The sequence below is a fragment of the Cucurbita maxima genome, unplaced genomic scaffold (genome assembly GCF_002738345.1).
Source record: "Cucurbita maxima cultivar Rimu unplaced genomic scaffold, Cmax_1.0 Cma_Scf00017, whole genome shotgun sequence".
NCBI lineage: Eukaryota > Viridiplantae > Streptophyta > Magnoliopsida > Cucurbitales > Cucurbitaceae > Cucurbita > Cucurbita maxima.
The window spans coordinates 1,532,996-1,559,600 of NW_019272033.1; the positions used below are offsets into that span (position 1 = coordinate 1,532,996).

The window sequence follows — 26,605 nt, forward strand, 5'->3', positions numbered from 1 at the left end:
ACAATGTATCCTAGGCATGTTGAACATAACAATGTCGCTTATGACCACACGCTTCGTCTTTTTTATGTCTTAGAGGAAAACTGCATTATAATCTACGGTACGAGATTCAGTAGTCATCAAACCTATGGCGACATAATCTTGCACACTCTATTGCAAACATGTTTTAATACAACAATACTTTCTTTTATGAGTCGAGGCTAAAGACTATTATGAGATTGTCCACAAAATTCAATCTTCATATAGCTGACCTAAAAGAGTGTGATTATGACGCTATTTACAAGTGGAAATTACAGGTTAAGGGCAAAATGGTAATTTCATAAATTCAATAAAAATAAAAACCAGCTTAAATGTCTTTACCCTCCACTTATTTGTCTCATATAACGCTTATTTTCTTCCCCATCACCAAATTTTATGTAAAAAATAGACATTTCTAAAAGACTAAATTACAAAAATACCTTTAATTTTTTTTTTTTTATGTCTAATAAAATATCTATATTCTTTGAAAAGTTGAAATATTAAATTTAATGGGTTAAAATTATTTTAATAATTTGACTTAATGGAAATAAACTAACAAAAATTAGTTATCAATTAAACTTGTTTAAAGTAATTACAAGAATTAAATGTATATTAAATAAGTAGGCAAGTACTTATTTATTACCATTTATTTTAAGTTCATTGTCTAAAATTAAATAATATAATGTAATAAAATGGTTAAAAATATTTTATTTATATAAAATTTGGATAATATATTTTATTGAAATTATAAACAAAAGCTTCAAGCGCTGATGGGGCTGTGGACCTCTCAAAGCCACGACCACAAACTACCATGACAGCGCAAAGGCCACCTCAGCCGCAAATTTTCTGAACTTAATCCAAAACAAAAAGTAATTGTACCGTACACGTAAGCTTCAACTCAGCTATCAATGGCTGGAGAATTTCTGTGGAGGGGATCAATTATCAAACTCTTGTTGTGAGGCTCCCGATTGCTCACATCAAATTGCACGAATCTCGAAGATGAATCGTCGGCTTTAACTGATTTTTGGAGTTGATTGATCGTTCTTCCGCTCCGGCGCCGAGCTCAGTGATTCCGTTTTTCTTCTCATTCTCTAGATTTTAGGGTTTTGATTTTTCGTTTTTGGATATGGATTTTGTTCTTGCGAATTGCACGCATGCCGTTTCGTTTTCTGCTAAACAACGCACCTTGAAAGGTAGGAGTACGCTCGCGCGGGGAAGGAAGCAGAAGGTTTCTGTGATTAGGATTTCGAATTCTGCTACTGAAGTCTCCGGTAGTAGAGCTGCGGCGAGTGGAAGCAGTGATGGTTCTGGTGAGAGTAAGAAGTGGCAAGTGCCGAAATCTAGTACTGCCTTGGAGTTGCTGGATATTGAGCGCGGTGTTTGTATACCATTTCGCAAGTATTCTCCCGAGACAGTACGAATTTCTTAACAGTACTTTGTAAGAAACTGAATGTGTACACCATTTTTGTGTATTCGTGTCTTTCTTGTGAATTCTGCTGCTAGCTAATACGTTTCAGGATCTTATTCTTTACTGCGTGACTGATGTTAATTTTCGCCATTGTAATATCTCTCTGAAAATTTCGTGGTGTTATATGATGATAACAATTTGCAAAACTTCCAAATTTATGAGCATGAATACTGCTAGGCTGAAATCCATTAAGAATTGGTTAAGCTTGTCAGTTCAGTAAATGCTGGCGCTCAATAATAGAACTCGGTCAAGATTGTCTTGCATAATCCTTTGAATCTTGTATGTAGGTGAGAAACAAGGTATTGGAATCCAGAGGAGCAGTCTTATCTCTCATTTCTCGTGGTGTGGAGATAGTTTGGAGTCTCGGATTATACTGGTCTACATTGATGTATGACTGCTTTGTCGGAAGGGATGAAGAGGTCGTTCCATTTCGTGCTCAGCAGCTTAGAAATCTATTGTGTAATTTGGGACCTTCGTTCATTAAAGCTGGGCAGGTATGCTGCTTTTAAATTGCTTGCATTCTTTTGGTTTCTGTTTCTAATCACCATAAATGGTTTTTCTGGATGAAGTCTAAATCTGTTTTTTTATTGTAGTTCATCTATCTGCTCCCTCCATTTCGATCTTTTGAACCTTCCATTAATTCAAGAAAGTGCCCAGGATACCCTGATTTTTGTATACTGAATTCATAGCCAATATTCATGGATTTCTAAGCTCCTTTTGCGGCTTGATCAGGGTTTTTCTTACTTTTTTCTAAATCATGACGTTTACCATAATCAAATTGAATGTGTTCTAGAAAAGTTTTACTTGGAGTAGCATATAGTTCGGGAAGTGGAAACTCTATTATCATGTGTTCTAGAAAAGACCTGCCATTTCAACATCTCGGGGTTGTCTTGATCTTTCTTCCATTTTGACAGGTCCTTGCCAACAGACCCGATATTATTAGAGAAGATTATATGAATGAACTTTGCATTCTTCAAGATGATGTTCCTCCTTTTCCTAACGAGGTAGAATGTTGTTATTAGCAGTTAGTAAATCTGAGGCATCTTTATACATGATATTGTATTTTTCTGGTAATCTCATGTGGTTTGGCATTGTGTAGGTTGCGTTCAATATCATAGAAGAGGAACTGGGTCGCCCCCTTGAAGCTGTTTTTAGCAAAATTTCATCACGGACAATAGCAGCTGCAAGTTTGGGTCAAGTTTACCGAGCTACTCTACGAGACTCCGGTGAGGATGTTGCTATCAAGGTTTGTATGACTTTTATGTAATTAACGTTATTATTTTCCTCATATTTCTGAAAGGTTATACATTTTAAAGTTTCCATTCGCGTTTAAAAAAACTTACCCCCAGTATTGTTATATAATTTTTCTGCAGGTCCAAAGGCCTAAGATCGAGCCAATAATATACCAGGATCTTTTTCTCTTCCGAACGCTTGCTTCTTTTTTAAATGGCATCAGTCTACAAAAACTTGGGTGTAATGCTGAGCTCATAGTTGATGAATTTGGTGAGAAGCTACTGGAGGAGCTTGATTATACTTTGGTATGCATCTGAATTGTACACTAGCAGAGTAGTTTTGGAGCTGTTGAATTCTTATGCTAGTTTTGCTTCTCTAATGCAGGAAGCCCGTAACCTTGAGGATTTTCTTGAAAACTTCAAAAATGATCCTACTGTAAAAATTCCTCGTGTTTACAAACAACTTTCTGGTTCACGAGTTTTGGTGATGGAGTGGATTGATGGTATACGCTGCACCGACCCACAGGTTTGATTGTTAATATGGTTTCTTTTTTTGGTATATGAATTCTTTTGGGTACTTGAAGTATTAACAATTTACTCATTCAAACCAGGCTATTAAGAATGCTGGCATTGATGTTGATGGATTTCTAACTGTTGGAGTTAGTGCAGCATTGCGGCAATTGCTAGAATTTGGGTTATTTCATGGTGATCCCCATCCTGGAAATATTTTTGCAATGCGTGATGGACGTATTGCATATGTTGATTTTGGAAACGTTGCTGTGCTCAGTCAGGTAAGTTTTCATCTTTAATGGAAAGTTAAATGAAAAATGTTAGTTTTTTCCCTCTCTCATTTTGTTTTTGTTTTGTGGTATTGTTATTTCTATCCTTCAGCTGAATAAACAGATCTTGATCGATGCAGTCGTGCATGCTGTAAATGAGGATTATGCTGAAATGGCTAATGACTTCACTAGGCTCGGGTTTCTGGCCCCTGGAACAGATGTTGCTCCTATCATTCCAGCATTAGAAGCTATTTGGCAAAATTCTGCTGGGAAAGGGTTATCTGATTTTAATTTTCGAAGTGTCACTGGTAAACTTCCCTAGTCTATATATGATCATGTGGAGTTTTGTTTCAGTATAAGACTTCTAAGATATCTGTTTCACGTGTTCCAGGAAAGTTCAATCAATTGGTCTATAATTATCCTATCCGAATACCTGAGAGATTCTCTCTTGTTATCCGATCTCTACTGACTCAAGAGGGAATTTGTTTTACTCTCAAACCCAACTTCAAGTTTCTTGAGGTGAGGTTATATTTGACATGTTTTCTAAGTTCTACTTCCGGTGCACATTTCTTATTGAATGAAGGCATATTTTTCGCAAGAAATTTATGGTTTTCCTGAGTTAGTTCTTTGAGGCCTGGCACAGCCACCTATGAAAAAGCATTCTGATAAAGATAGGATTCATGAGGAAAACGTCTAAAATAGTTAATTGGTTGCTTGGTCAATCAATGCAATAGATCTTGTGAGAAATGCTTGATGCTCTTCTTTCGAAAGCTAGTTTAAAGAATGTAGTACTGCTTTTGAGTGGTTGAAGCTCTTGATCGATTGATGGAATTGAACCTGTCTTTTGTTTGGGGGCCTTTATCAAAATACTCGAGTACTCGAGCTACTGATCGAGATAGTCACTTTGTCTTTCTATAAACCCCTAGGGGCTTAGACATAGGAGAATTTGTTCCTTTCCCATTTCACGAATTCTAATCTGCTGTTTCTATAAGAGAACGGTTAAGCAAAACCTTTGCTGGCATTGCCTTATCCTTATATGTTCCCTTCTCTTGTTAAGGATCTGATCTCCATCTTCATGTCTGCTATATGTTTTTCTCTATTTATTTCTCAACAGGTTGCATATCCGTACGTCGCAAAGCGTCTTTTGACAGATCCAAACCCTGCCTTACGCGAACGACTCATCCAGGTTTGATAAATACTCCTGCTATCTAAAATGTTATTAGGCATTTTTGTGTTAAAAAAGTTCTTGTTGTTCCTTACGATGGAGCTATCAGCTACTGCATAAGTTCCTTAATATGTCAATTTCTTTCTTGCTCTTTAGGTTTTATTTAAAGATGGAATGTTTCAATGGAAGCGTCTCGAAAATCTTATAGTGCTTGCTAAAGAGAACGTCGTTAAGATGAGCAGCAACCCAGCATTGCAGAAGAACGACCTGTCTGTAACATTACACAGCAGCTCTAGTTTATGTTCTTTCCGGCTTTATACCATTGACTTGTTTCTTCTTTGACAACCTTTTCCAGGCAAGGCTCAGGAAAAGTTGAGAAGAAACTTGACCTCAAAGATACAATCAAAGATGGGGCTCGCCTGTTCCTCCTAGACGCAGGAATCCGCCGACAGCTGCTTCTTGCTTTGACTGAAGACTCGCAGCTTCATGTTCAAGAGGTCAGTAATCTCCTTTTGTTCCCTTCTCGATTTGATTCTACTGGTTTAGGATATACTAAAATGCCATGTTTTCTTTGTTAGCTCGTAGATGTCTACCGATTACTTGAAGATCAGATTGACGTACCATCAATGGCTTTGGAAGTAGCCCGAGGTAGACCTTTACGATCACTAATCATTCCAACTTTTAACATTTTGACATTTAACTTCTACATGGTCAAAATCGAACCTAATGTTCTCTCCCCGCAACCGGGGCTGCCTTCACAGATTTTCCAAATGTAGTCCGGGATCTCATGCTTGCTTGGACCGAATCCGTTCTATCCGACAGATAAAAGATAGTCCTGTTTAGGCACATATAGAAATACAACTTTAATTCATTCAGGAAGCTAGTACTTAACGTGTAGCTTTCTGCCATTTTACATTAAAAAAACAAGAGCATTTGTAAATTACAGGGAGGTATTTTATCTTTATAGGCATACCATATATATGTATAGACAACTGTTTTGAGTAGAAAAAGGATTCTTCTGTCGGGAACCAAAATTTGCCATTTTCTTTTTTGGGAGGGAAAAGTATTTTTGCTCAGAAACTGAAATGCCCATTGATCTTGTAGTAATCATTCGGAAAATTTGGTGTTTATGTTAATATATATGTGAGATCCTATATTGGTTGGGATGAGGTTGGACACGAAACATTCATTGTAAAGGTGTGGAAACTCTCCTTAGTAGACACGTTTTAGAATCATTATAGCAATATGTAACCGGTGATATATAACCGGTCAAATGGTATTAATTAGCGGTGGGCTTGTAACATTAGCGGTGGACTTAGACGATTACAAATGGTATTAAAGTTAGTCACCAGACGGTGTGTTAACAAGAACGCTGAATCTTCAAGAGGGAGTGGATTGTAAGATCTCACATTGGTTGAGGGAAACAAAGCATTTCTAATGATGTAGAAACCTCGTAAACGGCGTTTTAAAACTGTAAGACTAAGGATGATATGTATTGCTAGCAAATTATAAACACTTTCCAAACATTTTCCAATTTGTCTAGTTAAGAGATTTTATTTTTAGTATTATGAAAGTACAAACTTTTATTCAGGAGATTTTATTTTTAGTATTATGAAAGTACAAACTTCTTCCATACATCATTTAAGTGATACAAATGATTGTGTCGGTTGGCTTTTGCAAGAGGCAATTATATTTTTTTTAGTATCTACAGCCGACAGCATAAGAGCCCATTACAAAATGATGGAAGTGTCTTTTTCAAGTAATTCACCTACATTTCTACCAATGGGTGTTTTTCAGCATTGTTTTTTTTTAACTTGGACTAAAAATTAATAAAAAATGGAGAGAAATCGAATATAAATTTCAAAAATGAATCTTTGAAAACAAACAATGACATTGTTATCAACCGAGGTATGGATTTTTCTCGGTTAGTTTTCAACATTTAACTTATCAAAACAGGGATTTACACCGACCCGAGGCCACCTAACTAGCATCAACTGCATCCATTCTAGTTCGAAAGTACTTATCTAGAAGTTGACTTGTGCTAAAAGGGTAAGCATATCCTATGGCACTGACCTGAGCCCACCATCTAAAGTTGGAACTTTTCAAAGCTAAACATAAATCAATCATCATAGAATGAAGTTGAGAAATAAAGCAAAACAAACTAGGATTCGACAACAGTAGGAATGCAAGAGCACGACGTTTTAGAACGTCGTACGAAGCACAGGCTCAATGCCAGGCAGCAGCACGTCAACAACCATAAGCGAGATCGCAAGACTTGTTCTAAATGAAACATGGGAACAAAACTTAGATCAGCTGTACACTAAAGCATCAGTTATCATCAGCTTGGAGCCTTTCAATCCTTTTTTACAATGTAATGAGTGAGCAGAACACATCTTAGAACAACCCCATAAAAGAAACCAAACAAAACTAGAAGAAAGAAAGAAGCCAACACAATTCTAAGAACTAAATGTTTAAACATAACATAATTTAACAGGAATTTGAGTACTTCCTACATCTAAAAGGTTCCTCTATTTCCTTAACTCCGCCTCATTTTCCGAAGCTGCCATAAAATCAAAAGAAACACGAGGAAAAATATTTGTGAGTCGGAAGGAGAAGAAAGTAGACCATGCTTAAAGATGTCCCGTTGAGTATTAAAAACAGTGCAGATTATGGGAAAGTGCATACCTAGTGGCTAGTTGTCGTAAAAGCGGGAGCGACGTCTTCGAGAACTAGGGATTGGTGAGGACGATGAATTAATCAAGTTAGAACAATAAACTCAAACAAATTGGTATCGTGACATCTAAGCTAAACTTCTCAACCTTGTAGAGCTAAGAACTAGATGCAACAAAAAGAAGTCTTATCTAATTCATAAATGTTATACTCGTTCATTTTTGTTTACGGTTTAGACCAAAACATGTTAAGAAGTTCCATGAATCCCGACAAATAACGAGTTAAACGTAACTGCTTGAATAGAGCTCACTTGGGATTTGAAGGGGAAAGAATTCTCACCTCCTATGGTTGGAGCTACCCCTCGAAGTCACATTTGTACTCGCAAGTTCGTCATCAATTTCGTCTCCCCCGTACTCTGCAAATTCAACTGAGGCCACAGAACTGTCATCTGAATTTGATAAGTCGTTACTTGAACGTCGACTTCCCCTTCTTGTATCGCCAATTCTTGACCTCCTTCGGTTCCTTGAGTTCCTAAAATTATCAAATACTTGATACAAGATACAAGAGGTCCACCAATTGCCTTCATCCCCAGGAAAATCCTCAAACTCATCGCCACTTTCATCGTCTCCATATTCAATCATGTAGTCACCAAACACCACGCCACGAGGAACTTCTGAGTGAATGGTACTTAAGACATCAATGATTTCAGAGGATTGCTGAAAATTTTCCCAGTCAAGTAGTCTAGCAGGATCGATCTTCGAAGGACAAGCATGAGGATGCTCCAGCTGAGCATGTTGTTGTAATTCCAAATAAGTACCCAGAAATCTACATTGTTCTTCCTCACAATAACGCTTCTTCTCATCCAAATGTACACGGACCTCATCTACCACCTTCCATCCACCAACATCCCCTCTACACAAAGGACAACATAATTTGCAATTATCTTCTGGTGCCACTAGCTCCGAGTCGATAGGAGGAACTACATCAGATGTTGATGGGGGAGTCGTGTTATGTGCATTTCTAAAACGATCAAGACAATTTGAGTGTAAATGGTCCGTGTCACACACAAAGGGGCGGCATCCTTTGTCATACGATGAGCATTGCAGAAGTACAGCATTATGAGGAAACTCCAAGCATATAGAACAAATCACGTCATCCCAATTAGAAGCAAACTGATTACTATCCATGAAAGAGATGGGAAGTTGAACCTACTTTCATAGAAAAACCGGATAAACCAGAAGGAACTATGAACACCTCAGTTGAATTAAGATATTAATCAAAGAATCTAATCATTGATCAATCAAGCTCAAAATGCTACAGTGAGATGACCAAATAATACACCAAATGCATTTAGAAGGCCAATCCTTTAACTACAATAATTGGCTGCACATCTGAAAATAACAACAGAACATGAATTAGGTAATAATCAATGAGTGAGATACTACAATGCAACCATTAGTTTATTCTACACGCTCTGGACAAAGACTCCAAAGTGACCGAACTTTCCAAAATTCTTACAAATAGCAACACGAGTTTCTACTTTGATTTCCCAAGAAACGTGTTCGTTAATATTCCCTAGAATTCACTTCCAAATTAATCGGAACATGAACTCTTAAGAGTAAAGACCCAACCGAAAATCAGGTTCCATTCAGTCCAGTTCTTTAGCAAACAAAAAATCCGAGCAGAAACCACTGATAATGAAATAAAAACTCCAGAAAATCCAGTCCATGGCCCAGAAACAACAACAAAAAAAATAAAAACCCGGTCCAGAAAAGAGTTGTTCAATGCGATTACTTTAAGAACAATCACCAACAAAACAATTGATTCGAGAACTCAATACTTCAAAGAAAAATGGTTATCCGACGATCAGTACAAGAAATCTGGAAACGAAGTCAAAGAAACAAACACATCCAACTCGCCAAGCAAAAACACAAAAACAAAGAATCAAGGAACAGGAAGTTCAGATAAAGCAAGGCAACAGAAATCCAATCAAAATCACCTCAAAAGAGAGCGAAATTTTCAGAAAAATGGAAAATCCAGATGGAGACGAGACCTGAAAAAATAGAGGCCGAGATTTTTCACGCAAGAGAAGAGAGTATCTGCAACTTGAGCCTGGAAAAAAGAGGGAGAGAGAGTGGTCAGAACGGTGGTGAGGGGAGGTATGCTCCTTTTTATAATTTTTTATAACTATATTTATTATTTAATAAATAATATTATTTAGAAAATTTCATTATTTTTATTTATTTATTTTTTTTCATCTTTCCTATTTTCTTGTGGACTCAAATTATTTAAAAAAATAATAATAATCGGAGAATAAAGTCACACCATCATAACATTTATTATAAAATAAAATCTGACGTCTGAATATTTTTCTGAAATTAAAAAAATATATTTTATTTAGTTATTTCTGTGTTTTATATTTAATGAAAATAATTTTTTTTATTTATAGAGTTTAATTTATTAATTTTGAAAGTCATAAATAAAAATTGTTTTTTTTTAAAGTGTGGCATTAAAAGAGTGATTTTGACCTATACCAAAAGCCGAGAGAACATCGGGAAGAAAATGCTTGAAGTAAGAGTGACTCGAGCCCAAAGTCAACTAAGTTTCAAACTCGACTGTTTACTCGATAGCTCAAAGAAGACATCTCATGAGTAAAAATCTTATAAGACATGGTCGGCTAGTCGACCATGCTTCATCATCACCACGAGAATTATAATTGCCCACTTTTTAAAAATATATAATTAAAATAAATATTTGTTAAAAATTTAGAGACAAAAATAAATAATTTACGTGAACTATGTATGTATGTATGTATGTATGTATGTATGTATGTATGTATGTATTTTTGTAGGTATGTATGTATGTATGTAATAAAAATATTGAATAAACAAGTGGACATGGCCGTGGGCTTTTTAAATATGGGCTTATTAGAGGCTAAAACTGGGCCGGCCTATTGTCGGCCCAATAACTATCTGGGTTGAGCCCAAATCTTATGGGCCATTTCCATTTAAGTTCTTTGTTTTTTGTGGTGCGAAGAAAGAATCCAATTTTCTGTTGATACTATAGATTGGGGATGCTCCACTTGCTTCTCCTTCAACACTGCCATTGATGAAACCCCGATTTCCTTCGCAGGATCCTGAAAATTATCGAAGAATCTGAATTCAGAAGAAAATTGGGAGAAATTTTGTTCTTCTTTTTCGTTATCCAATTCGAGACGAATGGAGCCGTTTCCGTCATCCTCACAAATTGCTCAGAAAACTTGGGAGCTTGAGAACAATATCATCACCGTCGATACTCCTCCGACCTCCTCCAAAGCTTCAGATTCTTCCTCCGATGCGATATTCTACTATGACGAGGCGGCACAGGCCAAGTTCCAGCAGGAAAAGCCGTGGGAAAATGATCCTCATTACTTTAAGCGTGTGAAGATCTCTGCCCTCGCGCTTCTTAAAATGGTGGTCCATGCACGCTCCGGCGGAACTATAGAGGTCATGGGACTTATGCAGGGGAAGACTGATGGTGACGCTATTATAGTCATGGATGCCTTTGCTTTGCCGGTCGAAGGTACTGAGACTAGGGTTAATGCTCAGGCTGATGCGTACGAGTATATGGTCGATTATTCTCAGACGAATAAACAGGTGTTTCTTATATTCTCTTTGAATTTTTCATTTCCGATCGCTCTCTTTCCTATTAGTTGAAAATATATTTCTATGTTTTAGTTCGACAAGATTCATATACAAACGTCCGTTATGGATGGAATTTAGGTTTATTTGGTACTGTTGAGGACTGCGTTGGAGGAGTATACTGTAGTCGAGTGTATTTTTTCGTTTATGTTTTTTAAATATCTCATATCATAGATCCGGTGCTCCCAGGATTTGAATTTATCGAGTTTTTTCATAAACGATAAATTTCCAACATATGTCGTAGTGGAGTGATGCTGTCGATCTGTGAAACCTATACAAGTTTCGTAAGTTAAGCATTACGATTATCTTAAAGGCTAACTTATGATTTAGGCGGGCAGGTTGGAGAACGTTGTAGGATGGTACCATTCTCATCCAGGTTATGGATGCTGGCTTTCGGGCATTGATGTTTCCACGCAAATTTTAAACCAGACATTTCAGGAGCCATTTCTGGCTGTCGTAATTGATCCAACCAGAACTGTTTCGGCTGGAAAAGTTGAGATTGGGGCTTTTAGGACCTACCCTGAAGGATATAAGCCACCGGATGAACCTGTTTCTGAGTATCAAACCATCCCATTGAATAAGATAGAAGACTTCGGTGTGCATTGTAAACAGGTTTCATCACTTGATCTTCTTAGATTTCTGTAGTTTATTTTCCATTGGGTACACACTTTTCTTAATTTCTACATGTTATTGCAGTATTATGCGCTTGATATCACTTATTTCAAATCTTCACTCGACTGCCATCTCTTGGATTTGCTTTGGAACAAGTACTGGGTTAATACTTTGTCTTCTTCTCCTCTCTTGGGCAATGGAGATTATGTTGCTGGGCAAATATCAGATTTAGGTATTCTTGTCTTCATTACTATGCATTCTGTATACTATTCCAACTTAAATCATCAGGTGTGATCTGGGTTTTATATGATTCTTTTTAGTGGTTTCTTTTGTGCTTTGCAGCTGAAAAACTTGAGCAGGTGGAGAACCAGTTAGCTCACTCCCGCTTTGGGCCATTAATAGCTCCTGCTCAGAGGAAGAAGGAGGTACTTTTTCATGTCATTCCTCTTATTCTTTATTCTTATATATTTTTGTACGAGCATACACAGCTCTCACATACATTAATTATTAAAGTTATAAAAGATGATCTGTTATTAAATAATTTGTACTGCAGATAAACTATGCATATTTTTTACCTAATCTTTTAGGCTATAAACCACATATTACAGAAACTGAGGGTGGGGAGATAAACAATTTTGATAGGCCCCCGATTGTAGGGGTGTATAGAAGTAGGAAGGGAAGGAAAAGTGAGTGTCTGAGATAAAAAGCACGTAACTGTGTAGTGGGTCCGTGGTTTTCTGGTAGTCAGATTGGGCTGGAGAGGTTGGTTATTTAGCTTGCTGTCATGCTGAGTAGGGCATCTTCTTGCTTCATTTTGGGTATTCTCTTGAGGATTGGGAGATATAGGAAGCTCTCTAACCTTCCTTTTACCTTGCTATCTGATCATAAGTAAAGCTGTTGGACAAGGCCTATCACAATTGGAATCCTTTCCATACAGATTCTTAGTGTTCATCTTGGGCTATTTCTATTGTGGTTTGTCTTTTTATTCATTTGTTGTCCTAGGTATCTAGCATAGATTAATATCAATCTATATTAGCAGCAGTTTTGGTTTGAATTGCAAACATTTAACTCATGCCCCAATTGGCATGCATAACCTATTCCTTTTTTAGTTCAACATGTAGGTATGAGGATGACATAACACCTTAACCAGTTGTACTAGGTTGAGGTTGGCCACGTAGGCACAACCTGGCCAACCAATTGATATCCTAACTGTTGCAAGAGTCAGTTATCTATTCTTTATACACACACACACACACACATTCTAGAAACCAACCTCCATGAAGAACGAAAATATAAAAAAGGAGGCCACGAATAGGAAATGAAAAAAAAAAAAAACTGGAACCAAACAAAATAAGCCACCAAGAGAGGAAATTGTTGTTTTGTTTCTTTTTAGGTCTGATTCAAAGATTTCGATTAACAAAGTTTTTCTTGGTGATGCAAGCATATCCATGTGTCTTGTTTTGGCAGTGTCAATTTCACTTTGATATGTTCTTCTTTTATGTGGTTAACAGAAACTCTCTCCTTTTATATTTAGCTCTCATAAAATATTTAAAATAAAGAGATCGTATTTCTTTAAATTTGTTACTTGATGTCTCTGCATACCTAGTTGCCTTTTATTTTACATGATTTTGCACATTGTCGATTTATTATATAAAGTGGAACCTATCGGTTTATGATCATGGATCTTAATTATTGATGGGCGTCTGTCTAGGTGCGTATCCAAGTCATGATAGAGCTTTAATTGCTTCCTAATGAATGAATTTTGTTTATCTTTAATGGCAATACACAAACACTCCCTCTAAGTGATCTACTTGCTCTACACAATATATCATTTTGAAACCCAAATGTTGTTCAAATATACAAGCATTATTATTTGTAATTTCATCCTCCAATTGCAGGAAGACTCCCAACTTGCTAAGATCACGCGTGACAGTGCAAAGATAACGGTGGAGCAGGTTCACGGTTTGATGTCACAGGTGACTTGAGCTACTTGCTGTTCTTAATCGCCACGTTCATTTTGCAGAAGAACATCTCAAAGTTGTAAATTATTTCCTAACCGCAGCTTTTGTACTTTTTCCTGCTTAGGTTATCAAGGACATCCTTTTCAACTCAGTGAGACAATCCAATAAATCTCGGCCCGAGCCATCTGGTCCGGAACCGATGGTGGAAAGCTGATGGACCCAACTTTTGCAAGTCCAGGAGCTGATGAAATCTTAACACCCTGTGCTCCATGTTTACGTATGCCAGGTATTTGGTTAGAGAAAGGTGCAGATTCTTGTGTTCTTTGGCAGGGTTTATTTGTTAGTATAATGGATACTGCGCCCCTTTGTGCAGCAATTTCCGAGTACTGAGAATGTTCGTAGGGCTGCCTTGCTTAATAGCTTTTAACGGAATGCCTTTTCATTTGTTAATCATAGACCAGGCAATTCCCGTATTGAAATATATAACCATAGTGCAAAAGTATTGGGCGCCTCCAGGTGCTTTTTTCTCGTCATTTACGTAAGAATAACATTGTGGAAAGTTTTCTTATTGACAAGTGCCACCCTCGGTTGGGGTGTACAACATCGGATTGGCGTCGAATTTTTTTTTTTAGACCAACCCGATTAGGTTTTTGACTCAAGCGCCTCTAGGTGTTTTTTCTTTGGTTTGGGTCAACCCGAGGTTTTTTTTTTCCTATGAACTCGAAACTGAACCAAATTAATTCGAGTCCAGGAAATACTAATCTAACCCAACCGAACCTCTATAATTTGAGTTGGGTTGACTCGAGTTGTTGAGTTGGATGTATCCACTCTAAAATTTGAGGTATCTATATGAAAAGTCTGGACAAATTTGATGAATAAAATAAAATACATTTATTTTATTCAAAATTAAAATAGAAAATGATTTTTTTATTCAAAATCAAATAGAAAATAGAAGTTTTATTTTTATTTCAATTTTTAATTAGGGTTAATGTTGTCTGCATTGGAAACGACAGCGTTTCAAGCGTATGGGCAGTTATAAGGGTGGTGGAAATTGCAGTTTTTAGTTTAGTGTTTTGTTCTTCCCTTTTTCTTGGTTTTGTTTTTGAACCGTTCCACCCACCGTTCACCATGGGGAGCGTGTAAGTCACGCTCCATTGTATAAATTTATTATTTTTGTGCCGCATCTGTTAAATTTAACGTTTTAGAATTATTTTATTTTCATCACCATATTTTAAAAATACCTATTTTAATTTCGAACTTACTAAAATATCGTCATTAGTTTCTACTTTATTATTAATTACTTTATATTCTTCTGAATTTTATAATTTATTGAGTTATCAAAATTTGTGTTATGTCTTAATTAATTATTTTATGATTAATGTCAATATGAATTAGTCAATAATACAATATTTGTCATCTTATTTTAATATTCCACCTGATAATTAATTAAATTAAAAAAAAAAATTGTGAGATCATATATATATTAGAAAATTGACGCGTGTACCTCAATTGAATAAGAGGTGCGTGTAGTATGCCAACTGGACCGGAGGTAATGAGAAAACGTTGGTATGTGGGGCCCACTGTGTAGCGTCAGAAGCCTACTATAAAATTGGTTACAGATTTGAATGAACTTTCTTCTCTGCCCTAGTTAACTGATATCCCCCAATCAAAACTCCGTGAACCCTCTCCACTTCTTACTCTTCGGAATCGTCCTCCTCTTCTTTTTCTTCTGTTTTCTTTCCTCTTCTCCGATGGCGATCGTGACGATTCTTCCATGAATCTCGTGGACTTCTCGTATTTCTAAATATACTTTCCTCATCGGACTTCTAATTCTTCATTTCCTAACTCGAGCTCTCGCGTATGCCATCGAGCTTGCACTTCGAGAATGGGCGGAGTTAATGCCATCACTCTTGAGGAGATTAAAAGCGAGACCGTTGATCTGGTACGTATGATAAACGCTAAAAAAAATTTCTTCTAGTTTCTTCATTGCGATCCCCTACTATTTTTGCTCTTTTTGTTTGGCTGCCGAGAAAATTTGTTAGAATCGCCGATGAATGAATTCGGATTATTCTCTCTATGCATGTTGTTGTTTAACTGGCCGGAGAAGGTTTACTAGTTGATTGTGATTTGTGTGTGTGATTACTTGCTTTCGTTGATTCGATCGATAATTGTATTCTCGTTGTAGCGGAGTTGAATTATCGATTCCGATGTTTGTTTGTAATAGCTCTCTTAACTGAATCAGTTGCTTTCTTCATACAACTGAAAATTTGGCGCTAAACATCAGGCGGAGAACGACACTTTTCACAAAGTAGGGTGCAGACTGCAATTATATTTAATTTCTCGAGTAATTTTACAGATTTTGAATATTTTGTTAACTTCTATTTAACTATCTCCTTAACTTTTGATTTTTTTTTTTTAAATTACGTATTTCTATTTATTTATTGATTTTTTGTCCTCTTATCTCATTTTACGAGTATTTTCGAAGAACTTACTCCATTTTTTAAAACATAACTTGTTTTTTTTTTTTTTAATTTTAAAAATTGGCTAATGCTTTTAGAAAAGAAACGATCTCAAATTAAAAAAAAAAAAAAAAACTAAATGATTATAAGATGAGAGCTAAATTATTATTTTAGTTGTCTAGGAAAAATATGAATAGTAAATGGAATAAATTTAAACAAATGATTGTTTTGTTTCCATGCTCTTCCTTTATTGGTATGTACATTACTTTTTAGAGCAGGAATAGACAAAATATTTTTTTTCTAAAAAACAATATTTGTTGTCTTATATATCAACAAAGTAATCTGGAAGTGTTTTACTTTTGTATATTAAAAATTAAATATGTGCCTCTATTAAGGTCTAACACTTTTCTGCAATTCCACAGAACCCTAGAATTATAATACTATCACTTAGAATGGATATTTGAATCGTATTTTCAATCTAGGTCTCAGTTGTACCACTTGAAGTCTTAATTTTGATAATATATTCAAACAAAATTACTTTAAATATAGTTTTGAAATCTTTAGTTACAAGTAGTTTAGAAATATCTTTTTTATTACGTAACCCATATCTTTCTAGATAAGGAAATTTGGCATTCCAATCCATTTTCTTTAAGCACGAATTCTGAGGGAGATTTTTACGGCGGTTTCTTTCTTCAAGTGTTCCTTGTTCTGTTAGATAAACCATGTGTCCTTAGATTTATTACCTATTTAAGCATTGCCCACCATATATGTGTGTTTGCACTTCTAGGAATAGGCCCAATTCTCGAACTCAGTCAAAGATATTTGAATCGACCAGTGGCCTATAAGTTGAAGCCTCGTAGATTTTAGTTGTTAATAGTGTTGATATCTCAATGGGGTTTTGCAATGCACCATATGATTATATGGGCTGGAAGAAAGGGAGTTTGTTGTGAACTATATATGTTCACTGCGAAATGGTTAAAACCTGTGGGAGTAGAAAGAAAACTATACTAGTACAACCTTGCTAAGCATCTCTCAGCCTCACTATTGACAGTCTAGTTATCAAGTTTTGTTCGCTTGAATTCATTAGAGTGGTTCAATGGTATTAAATGTTAAGTGGTATATGTTGTTATCTGCAGGAACGTATTCCAATAGAGGAAGTGTTTGAACAGTTGGAATGTACACGAGAAGGTCTGACATCGGAGGAAGGAGCCCACCGGCTTCAACTTTTCGTTCATGTTCTTACTTTAACTGAATGCATTGGCATGATAGAGAGATTCATTTTGATGCGGGTTAAATTCCAACTTTCTCCAAACCATAGGGATAGAATTTGAAATTAAACCTTTAGAAGTGAATTTTCTGGTTCAATCATATAAGAGTTTGATCGACCGATATAATTATACAGACTAATCCCATTTTCTGTTAAATTTGTTGAAGAGAAAATGTTCTGTTTTCTTGATGCTCTCTTTTGCATTGTGCAGAACACAAATGTGAATTCGTGAAAGGGCTGAAGGAAAGGAAGCATATGTGTGCAATGACAGGGGATGGTGTTAATGATGCACCTTTCTTTAAAGAAGGCAGATATCGGAATGGCTGTTGCTGATGCTACTGATGCAGCCAGAGTGCTTCAGATATTGTTCGTACAGAACCAGGATTTGTCAGAAATCATGGATCTTCATCATGGTATGATATTATTGTCTATTTTGAGTACAAGCTCTCGTGGCTTTGTTTTTGGGCTTCCCCAAAAGTTCTTATAACAATGTAGATATATTTCTTACTTATAAACTCAAGATCATTCCTTGAACTAGTCAAAGTGGGATTTACTCCCAACAATCCACAACACTATTTTTCAGAGAAGGAAGAATTTCACAGTTAATTCACCTCTTTTTTTCTCAAGCTCTTTTTTCGATTTAGGTTTATTTATGTTTTGACATCAAAAGTCTGCCTTGATCATTGCACAGTGATTTAATTATTTTCCATCTTTTCAATTATCCTTTGTTGATTGTAAAATAGGTAGCTTTCTATTTGTTGAGGATTGTTGGGAGGGAAGTTCCACCTTGACTAATTTAAGGAATGATCCTGAGTGAATTTATAAGAAATATATCTCTATTGGTACGAGGCATTTTGGGGATGGTTAAAGGAAAGCTGTGAGAGCTTATGCTTAGAGTAGACAAAATATTATACTATTGTGGTTCCGTATGCTCCCTGCCACTCTTTCTTCCCACAATCTTTGGATATTGACAATTTCAAACGGTAGATTTGAAAAGGATTATGGCAAGGAAGAGAGAGAAGCACAACGGGCAGAAACACAGAGTAGTCTACATGGTCTACAACCACCTGAAAACTCCAATTTCTTTCATGAGAAAAGTAGTCATATGGAGCTTTTTCAGACACCGCAGAGCGAGCCAAGCGCCGTGCTGCTGAGGTTGCATGGTCAGTATTTGCATTTTCTATCTACCCATAATTACAGGCACATTTACCTTCATTTCTATTTCTTTTATTTTACTTTTTGTTGTTATTTTTAGATTTTATGTTCGTTTTCTCTCAATTTTCTTATTAAGGTTTTTTTACAGTTCTTTAAAAAAATATTTAAATTCTTAGTCAAACTCCAAAATAAAAAACATATTTTTAACTTGAGTTGGTAAAAAGCAAATAGATAACCAGATAGAAACTTATCTAAGAACATTTTCAAGAGAAAAACTAGTTTCTACTACAAAAATCTCACTTAATTTCAGTAATAATGGCCCTAAATACCCTTGTTCTTACTACAAAAATCTCACTTAATTTCAGTAATAACGTCCCTAAATACCCTCATTCCAATTACCAAATAGGGTGACTCTCATTTGATTTATGATGTCGGGCATAAAACTGATTTCACTATTCACTCGGTGAAACTGCTAATTCATTTTCTCTCCTATAAAAGACTCAATTCAATTTGGCTATTTTATCTTCGGGAGAAATGAATTGAGAAAAGGTGAGGGAGGATGCAGTGAAGCGAGATGGAAACTTTTAGGAAGGTTAAGATGAGTAAAGTTGGATATAATGCAATAAAAATACCACATACAATAATGCAAACCTTAATGTATTCTTTGGTCTATACATTTGGATGCCATCGACAAAAAAAGAATCATTTAGTTATGAGCCTACTACTTCAATTTGTGATTTTTTCATGTCCTTACCAGATTCATGAATAATACTCACTCTAAGAGCTGGGTTGGGTTTCTACCAATAAAATCCTAATCAGTCACACAATAGCGCCACTAATCTACGATCGTACCTCTGATGTAACTTTGTACAGTTCCGCAAATCTCCAGGAGTTGCTGAAATACTATTATGATGATTGAGGTTTTGGCGAAAACATCTGTTGTATAGCTTGGGGCAAATTCAACACAATCTCCGCATATGCTGATATGGGAAAGTAATATATCAATAATATGTTACGGTAACTGGGTGGCTAATTTAAATTGAAAATAATTGTGTAATGAAGGATTTTTCAAACCTTCTGGTAAGCTCATGGTTCGTAAAGCATCCTCTGCATATGATAGACGAGCTGGAATAGGATGACTTACAGTTCCTCCTCCATTTTCCTTTTTGATGCTCAGGGTTGATGATGAATTTGCGGTATTTTTCTTCATCTGAGGCATTGGCCATGCAAGCACACTTATTTTAGTCGGCAGCACAGAGATAAGATCAGCATACCTCAGACTCACAGTCACCGTGCTGGAAACAAACACAAAAGTCTTAAGTTAAACTAGATGTTAAGGTCCAGTTAGATAACCACTTTGATTTTAAAATAATCATAGTTATTTACTCTTTTCGTAAATTTAACTATCAGAGCCGAAGTAAATGTATTGAGAATTTCAGTATACATTTTCTTTAAAACATTTATAGGAAAACGGTTTAAGGTGTATAGTCAAAAGATAAAGAGAGTTAAACTCAATCTATCAAACTGAGTTTAGTGCACTAACCAGTCAGAATCATCGAGCACAAATTCAATCATATGGAATGGAAGGCTATGATACAACTCTCTGATCTGGTTTCCATACAACTCCTTGATAAGCCGAACCTGAAAGATTTATGAACACAAATGTAAAACTTCTCCTTGTGAGTACAGAAGATGCAACCTACAATGAAACATAATTTCAAGCAAGAACAAAACTGAAAACCAGAGACCACAAGAAAACACAAGGATGGTTCAATCTCGAACTCAGTAGACATGAACTTTGAATTTTGCAAAATGATTGATAGTGGTATAAAAATCATTGGTGGCGGTGTCTTTTGCAAGTGTTTACGCAAGTGAGGAGTGTTTTTTCCTCCATTTTTTTTTTTTAATTTTATTCATCACCAAATGCTCATCAAATAATGATAATAATAGTACCAGACCAAAGAACAAATTCAAGTCGAAGAAGCCCCAAGATTTAGATTTTCTTTTTCAATTAGTGGCAAGCTGGAAAGCTTGCTTCCATTCAAGCTTTTTTTTTCATAGCTATACAATTAAGAACTCTTAAGAAAGTATGAGTTCTTATGGGTTGTGCACGACAACATAAAATTCTCTCCAATCATAACCGAAAGAAGTTGGTGTACTTTGCATAACCAACAGATCAGGTAATGCCAACATTTCTACTCGCCAAGAAAAGGTTAAAAGCATCCTAGAAAATTCTAATTTTTCTAGTAATGTTTGTTCATGTGTGATGATTTTGACCTTCTCATACTAAATGGTACACCATTAATGGGATAATAATTCTATTTTAACGCTATCTTCACATGAACATGCACAGGAGTCTGCTATGCGTAGACAACAGTATGCTAAGTTTAAAAATCTCAAGTCAATGTAGAAAGATAATTTTCTTATTTCTTACCTGTTCCCTTCTATCCACATAGGCCTGCAAAAGTTCTCCAATATAATCAATAAATTTCTGCAGGATCAAACCATCAAAGATGACGTGTCAAAATCAATTTATTTGCACTAGTCTCAAATCATCAAAGAAAATCCAGGCAACCAACTCTACCATTGCATTAGAGGAGAGAAGATCATTCTCAGATTCTCGTACTGGCAGAAAGAACGGAATGGTGTGTTCTAGGACAGTCATCTTTTCAAGAAATGACTTGCTTTCAAGCACGCAATGGTAAAGTTCACAGGGCTCACCTGCAAATTATTCAACTAGATCATTTTACTCGAAAGGCAAAAAATATTTTACTATAGTGAATAACATAATGAATGATCATACCACCAAAGTAAAAATCAATAGCATTAAGCAGTTCAATGGTCAAAATATTTACCATACATAAAATTCAAATTTCCCTACAACAAGGAAAAAAAATGTAATAGGAGTTCTGTGCAATTCAAGCCCACATACTAGCACACATGATACATATACTCGCTCACATAAAATTCAAGTTTCGTAGCTACATGAAAGCATGAAGTTAGAGGAGCACACGCAAAATATGAACCACAATATTTACTGTAGCATTAGGTTCAAGTTTCTAAACAACATACAAAAATGAAAGTGGCCCACAAAAGCTCTCATCAAGAACCATTTTTCATCTAAGCCTCCAGGGTGCCTCCCGTTGAATAGGCAAGGACCCTTTTATATGGAACACACTTGATGAAGTGCTGAAGCACAGCGCCTCAATGCTTCAGTAATTAATTAGTTTATATATAATAATATGATTCTTGTAAGGCTTTCACCCCCTCAAACTTCTAATATATGTCTCCCTCTCTCTTCCATTTTTCCTACCTCTCCATCTCTTAGTTCACTCTATCTCACATTCTCACTCTCTTTTTTTCCTCTCTCCCCTCATCTTACTCTCTATCTGACTCCCTCCATATCACTCTCTCTCTCTCTCCCCCTCTATCTACATCCCGCTAGAGAGGAGAGCAAACCAGGAGAATGGAGGGAAAAAAGCAACACTATCAGGACTATCAATTATGTGTACTGTTCTACTGTGTTTTTGAGAGGGGACTGTGTGTGTTGGTACCTCTCATGTTTAATATAAACACAAATTTGTTGGAATAAATAACCCTCTGCACTGTGGAATTCAGGACACTAAATATGAGCATTTTTTCAACACATATCAAGATTCTGAGTCAAGATTATACCCCAGAAAATTGACGTATGCAGTAGCTTTCAATTATAATTGGAGTTCTACTAATTCAACTTAAACAAGCAAAGGTCTGCAAAAATCTGTATGCGCATACTTGTGTTGATTAAGTAAAATCTTACTGATCATGGGGTCTAAAATAACCATGTCATCATATTTCAGAATTAATACAAGTATCAGACTCATACACAACATTCATTTTCTTTTTCTTTCGCTGAAAGAATCATAGCATGGATGAAAACGAATGGCTATTACAGATTTTTATTTTGTTTCACGAGTTAAATATCAAAGAAAATTACGTGAAAGAATCAAATTACCTGCGAAAGATGTCTCATATTGTATGCCAATCCTCGCTCCTTCCAAGCAGCAAATAACCTGTTCAACCAAAACCACTCATATTCAACTTTAAATGCACTGTCTGAAAATAATTTCTTCCGTACATCAATGGCATGCTATCATCTAGAACAGCTATTCGCGTTTAGTAAATAATTGTTTTTCAAAGGAAAACACTTTCATTAATAACTCAAAGGAGTAAAATATAACCGGAGACAAGGTATCAACCCACAAAATCACAAGGATTATAAAAAAATTCCTCTTGCAGGAATTAATTTTAAAATAAATAAACCACGCTTGAAAAAAAGTTGGAAACTCAACTCCAAAGAGAAGCCTTAAATCTAATGACCTCTCACATCGAATTGTTCCCTCTGAACTTGCCCAGGAAAAGTTCTTAAGAACCCTTTCAGTCAACAGTTCTCACATTCCCAAATCCCACATACAAATTGGAATTCAAAAGAACCATAAAACTGCATAGACATGGAAAACATACCTTATTTCCAACTTTATAGGTGATTTTTTCCAGTGGCAACATATCGGCATCCTCAGGCATGGCTTTTCTCTCTGCCTCCATATGAACCTGATGAAGGAGGCCAGTACAATAAGCATTAATCATCTACAACATTAATCAATGTATTGGATATGCATAGACTAACTTTGGGCGTCAATCATCCTTTTCTCAATTAGTAAATTTTCTAAAATAAATGTGAAACATGGAAAAAGAAATCAAAATAAAATTTCATGATTTGATGTCATACCCGCTCTCTTATTGTTGCTAAAAGTCCATCATTCCATTGTTCACCATCCAAATATATTTCTGCGCAACAAACAAAAAAGAGGGTGAAAAGCCACTTAACTTCCTAATCCTATCTAACTGCTCTTATTTATCTGATACCATGCAAAACTAACAAGTGAAAGTTAGTAAAGACAATCTCGGAAAACGTAACAGTGGAATATTACCTTGATTCTGAGATGCTCTAGCAGCTTCAAATTCTTTTTGTAAGCGCTCAAATATCATCTTGTCAGAGTCCCTATTGTTAAGTATTTATTATTAATATTTTAGAAATCACTAATATGGTGTAAAGCATGAAATAATAACCCATATGAGTGAAATAAATCTTAGTAAAAATAATATGGCTGACTTCATAGACATGTTGATCTCTAGCTAATATACACAGATAAACATATTCATCTTATCGGCCTATTCACAACCCACGTTAACGGAAGAAGGGACTCCACCACAAACAGAAGAACAGGAAAACTCACAGGGAAAAACACTTTTGATAATAAAAAAACAATGGATATTTGCAAGAAAAATTTGAATAGGGAGCACAAAATGCAGCATATGCATCAATTTACAAGTCAATAAATATATCATAAGTTGAGGGATAGCATGAAAAGAATCTAAGGAGCATCACTAAGCTTTTACTAAAAGGAAGAAGATATCAAAGTCTAGCTATGTTATTTCCATCCAAATTTCAATAATTCTAAAAATAAATAATCATAAATAAATAAACCCCCACAATGTTCAACTATTCACAATTAAGCTGAGGCAACCATAACTACTTCGAAGATAGCCCACCTGGAGAGACGCTCTGTCAATTCACTGTGCCTTTTGAGGACATTTGAAACTGCCAAAGAGCTACTAATTAGTGTAGCACTAAGTTGTAGAAACTAGAAACTTCGCTACTTAATTAAACAATAAAATTATGTAAATAAAAATTTAAAAAGAACAGGAGAAAATAAAGTACATCTTGCTCGTGTAGTCTCCAATCTAATATCTTCATCTTGCAGACCACTCTGTCACAGAGAAAGAGACATTAAAATAATTCAAGGAAATATTCAACCCATGACAACAATTTTACCCTGTCAAAAAAATGAAAAGGTGCAGAGAAGATAAACAAAACTCAGAACCAAATATCGTAAAAAGAAGAATGAACTTGCACCCAACATAAAAAATAAAAATAATAATAAGACAATCAAGAATTAGAAAATAACTATATATAGATGACATAACTAAAAAGAATGGCCCCAACCCATATAAATTTAAAACATATTTAGTAGGACAAACATTTTCATAATACAACTAAACAACACAGCAAACAACAAGTTATGAACATAGGATCACAATATAGATATTGGCCAACAACCTTCATAGTATGTGCAATTCAAGTTAGCCAAGGGCTTCACGTACACATAGATGTAAGAAAAGAATAAAAAAGAACAAAGTGCATGTTGCCTCAACAACTCTAAGACAATACTAATGTGAGGTTAGTGCATCAGATATGGATTAGTCTCAACAAGCTTAAAGCAGCAAAATTGTTGACGTTGCATATTGCTCCCCCTTCTAAATGGTTAGGGTGCTTCCCCTTATAACCCAATTTTTGTGGCATAAGATTGAATGAACTAGCATGGCGGCCTTCTTCCACAAGTCCTTTAATCTTATTACCGGTGGACTTACAGAAATCCCCTAAAAACCAAAAACCAAAAAAAAAAAAAGACTATAAACAACAAAAATGCTCATCATAAAATAACTCCTCAACTACACCAAATTTTCTTCAGTTTTTCCTTCCATGTAAGTTCAGCACCTGTCATCTACAATTGAACACCTAATTACAAATAAAATAATAAAAGGAAGATGCATGGCACTAGTATTCTTAATATTGATCCACAAATCTCTAATGCAAAGAAGCATAGATATTCTCATACACAACATGACACCAAGACATGGACATGGCAATGATGCTAAATATTTTTCTTTAAATATAATTCATTTTCATACTAGAAGGAAATTCAAAGACAATAAGTTTATGCACTATATGCTTAAAAAATGGGTTTGATGTATTACGCCTTCAAATTTTATCATTGTTGTCCTATATCACTATAATACTAAATATGTCTACTTATTAGACTTAATAAGTGTTTAATACATGTCAAACAAGTATTATCATATTAAAGCTTTGCACCTAGTGCTTTGGGTTAACAAAAAATCCAATACATGTCCCACAAATATTGGACAGTCCGACATATGTTAAACACATACATATTACCCAAACTAATATATTAGTGGTCCTTAGCTCTAATGTCGGCATAACTAATTCATTAGAAATAGCCACATTTGCTCTCATTAGCCAGAAAACAATTATGTAACAGTATGCATTGTACCTAGACAAGAAATTAGTACCAAGAAAAATGGAGCTTTGTATGGCACTTCTGAAGATCCAGAGAGGTGAAAATAACTGCATGGATCTCTACTTACATTTACAACAACAGGAGGGTAGTTCTAAGAGAAAAGCTTCAGTTCCAGTCTAAAAGACTCAGTGTTTTACTTCATTGTTTATTCTGAAGAAAATTTGCAACTGTCTAATCAAATAACCACAACTCTACAAACAGCACTGCAAACTAAGTGTCGTTAGTTTGAATTCCTTTAACCGTGTTTCAATTGGTGGTTTTTCATGATGCCTTAAGGTAATTTTAATCGTTCAACTATACATCTTAAATGCTTTCGATTTATTGCCGCTCAACCTTTACAAACTACAGCATAGAAACAATGAGCCAAAAAGGACATTGCCGAGCATGAAATTGAAGATAATAATTAACAAACAAGCTGAGAAACCATAGCTAATTAACTCCTATAAGCAAGATGACTACACTTTCGCAGATTACTTACTACTGTCGTCCCCTGGAAAATCGCAGCCTGATCCTAAAGCTAAAACGACGAAATCATTAAATAATCTATAAGCATTGAGAATTATCCTATATTTACCATCAAACCGTGTCCAACTCATATAAATCACCACAACACTTACTGAACGTCTAATCCTAATTCCTACCGCCTCATGAAGAAATCAGAATCAACAAGAATTAGACTCTCGCAACGCCAGATTCCATCCAAAAACCTAATCTCTCAATGTCTACTTCATAGACGTAGTTTCGGAGTCGTCTCGTTATCAAATGAACAAATAATAAACACAGATGCCGTAAACATACCTTGCGAGAAGATTCGCCAGGGTGTGGATTCCTTCTCACTTTCTTCTTGATTGATTCTTCGATGTCGCTCTCCATTTCTCAAATCCGTAACAAAATCGCGACGAAACCGAGAAGAAAACAAAAAAAAAAAAAAAAAAAAAAA

General features: G+C 35.6%; 5 protein-coding genes across 8 annotated transcripts; 3 read left to right on the forward strand and 2 right to left on the reverse strand.

Annotated features, from left to right (window-relative positions):
- The first annotated feature begins 847 nt into the window (after positions 1-847).
- LOC111492323 (protein ACTIVITY OF BC1 COMPLEX KINASE 1, chloroplastic) lies at positions 848-5,745 on the forward strand. Of its 2 annotated transcripts, none has more exons than XM_023141623.1 (14): positions 848-1,429; positions 1,771-1,977; positions 2,398-2,487; positions 2,583-2,729; positions 2,857-3,021; positions 3,101-3,241; positions 3,327-3,506; positions 3,607-3,802; positions 3,886-4,013; positions 4,609-4,680; positions 4,816-4,928; positions 5,015-5,156; positions 5,238-5,307; positions 5,421-5,745. In XM_023141623.1, exons 1-14 carry the CDS (start codon positions 1,142-1,144, stop codon positions 5,483-5,485), a joined length of 2,004 nt encoding a protein of 667 aa, XP_022997391.1. In that variant the 5' UTR covers positions 848-1,141; the 3' UTR covers positions 5,486-5,745. The 2 variants fall into 2 exon arrangements, with proteins under 2 accessions (XP_022997391.1, XP_022997392.1); XM_023141624.1 differs by having other exon boundaries at positions 1,293-1,453.
- A 1,176-nt stretch (positions 5,746-6,921) lies between these two features.
- On the reverse strand, positions 6,922-9,478 carry LOC111492365. Of its 2 annotated transcripts, none has more exons than XM_023141685.1 (4): positions 9,383-9,478; positions 7,669-8,720; positions 7,345-7,388; positions 6,922-7,219 (listed from the first exon to the last, which is right to left on the reverse strand). In XM_023141685.1, exons 2-3 carry the CDS (start codon positions 8,514-8,516, stop codon positions 7,352-7,354), a joined length of 885 nt encoding a protein of 294 aa, XP_022997453.1. In that variant the 5' UTR covers positions 8,517-8,720; positions 9,383-9,478; the 3' UTR covers positions 6,922-7,219; positions 7,345-7,351. The 2 variants fall into 2 exon arrangements, with proteins under 2 accessions (XP_022997453.1, XP_022997452.1); XM_023141684.1 differs by having other exon boundaries at positions 9,329-9,477.
- Positions 9,479-10,381: 903 nt separating this feature from the next.
- On the forward strand, positions 10,382-14,115 carry LOC111492347 (COP9 signalosome complex subunit 5b-like). Of its 2 annotated transcripts, XR_002719854.1 has the most exons (7): positions 10,382-10,964; positions 11,340-11,621; positions 11,706-11,853; positions 11,964-12,046; positions 13,520-13,597; positions 13,707-13,868; positions 13,956-14,115. XR_002719854.1 is itself a non-coding variant. In XM_023141661.1 (6 exons), the coding sequence occupies exons 1-6, from the start codon at positions 10,548-10,550 to the stop codon at positions 13,794-13,796; spliced, it is 1,098 nt and encodes a 365-aa protein (XP_022997429.1). In that variant the 5' UTR covers positions 10,382-10,547; the 3' UTR covers positions 13,797-14,115. The 2 variants fall into 2 exon arrangements, 1 of the variants encoding a protein (XP_022997429.1); XM_023141661.1 differs by having other exon boundaries at positions 13,707-14,115.
- Positions 14,116-15,223: 1,108 nt separating this feature from the next.
- On the forward strand, positions 15,224-17,688 carry LOC111492385 (plasma membrane ATPase 4-like). The gene is made up of 3 exons (XM_023141711.1): positions 15,224-15,524; positions 17,178-17,229; positions 17,520-17,688. The coding sequence occupies exons 1-3, from the start codon at positions 15,468-15,470 to the stop codon at positions 17,639-17,641; spliced, it is 231 nt and encodes a 76-aa protein (XP_022997479.1). The 5' UTR covers positions 15,224-15,467; the 3' UTR covers positions 17,642-17,688.
- Positions 17,689-19,052: 1,364 nt separating this feature from the next.
- On the reverse strand, positions 19,053-26,605 carry LOC111492357. The gene is made up of 12 exons (XM_023141669.1): positions 26,464-26,605; positions 24,225-24,273; positions 24,056-24,104; positions 23,434-23,504; positions 23,232-23,290; positions 22,967-23,053; positions 22,458-22,515; positions 21,048-21,184; positions 20,898-20,954; positions 20,007-20,104; positions 19,538-19,758; positions 19,053-19,443 (listed from the first exon to the last, which is right to left on the reverse strand). Exons 1-12 carry the CDS (start codon positions 26,536-26,538, stop codon positions 19,370-19,372), a joined length of 1,035 nt encoding a protein of 344 aa, XP_022997437.1. The 5' UTR covers positions 26,539-26,605; the 3' UTR covers positions 19,053-19,369.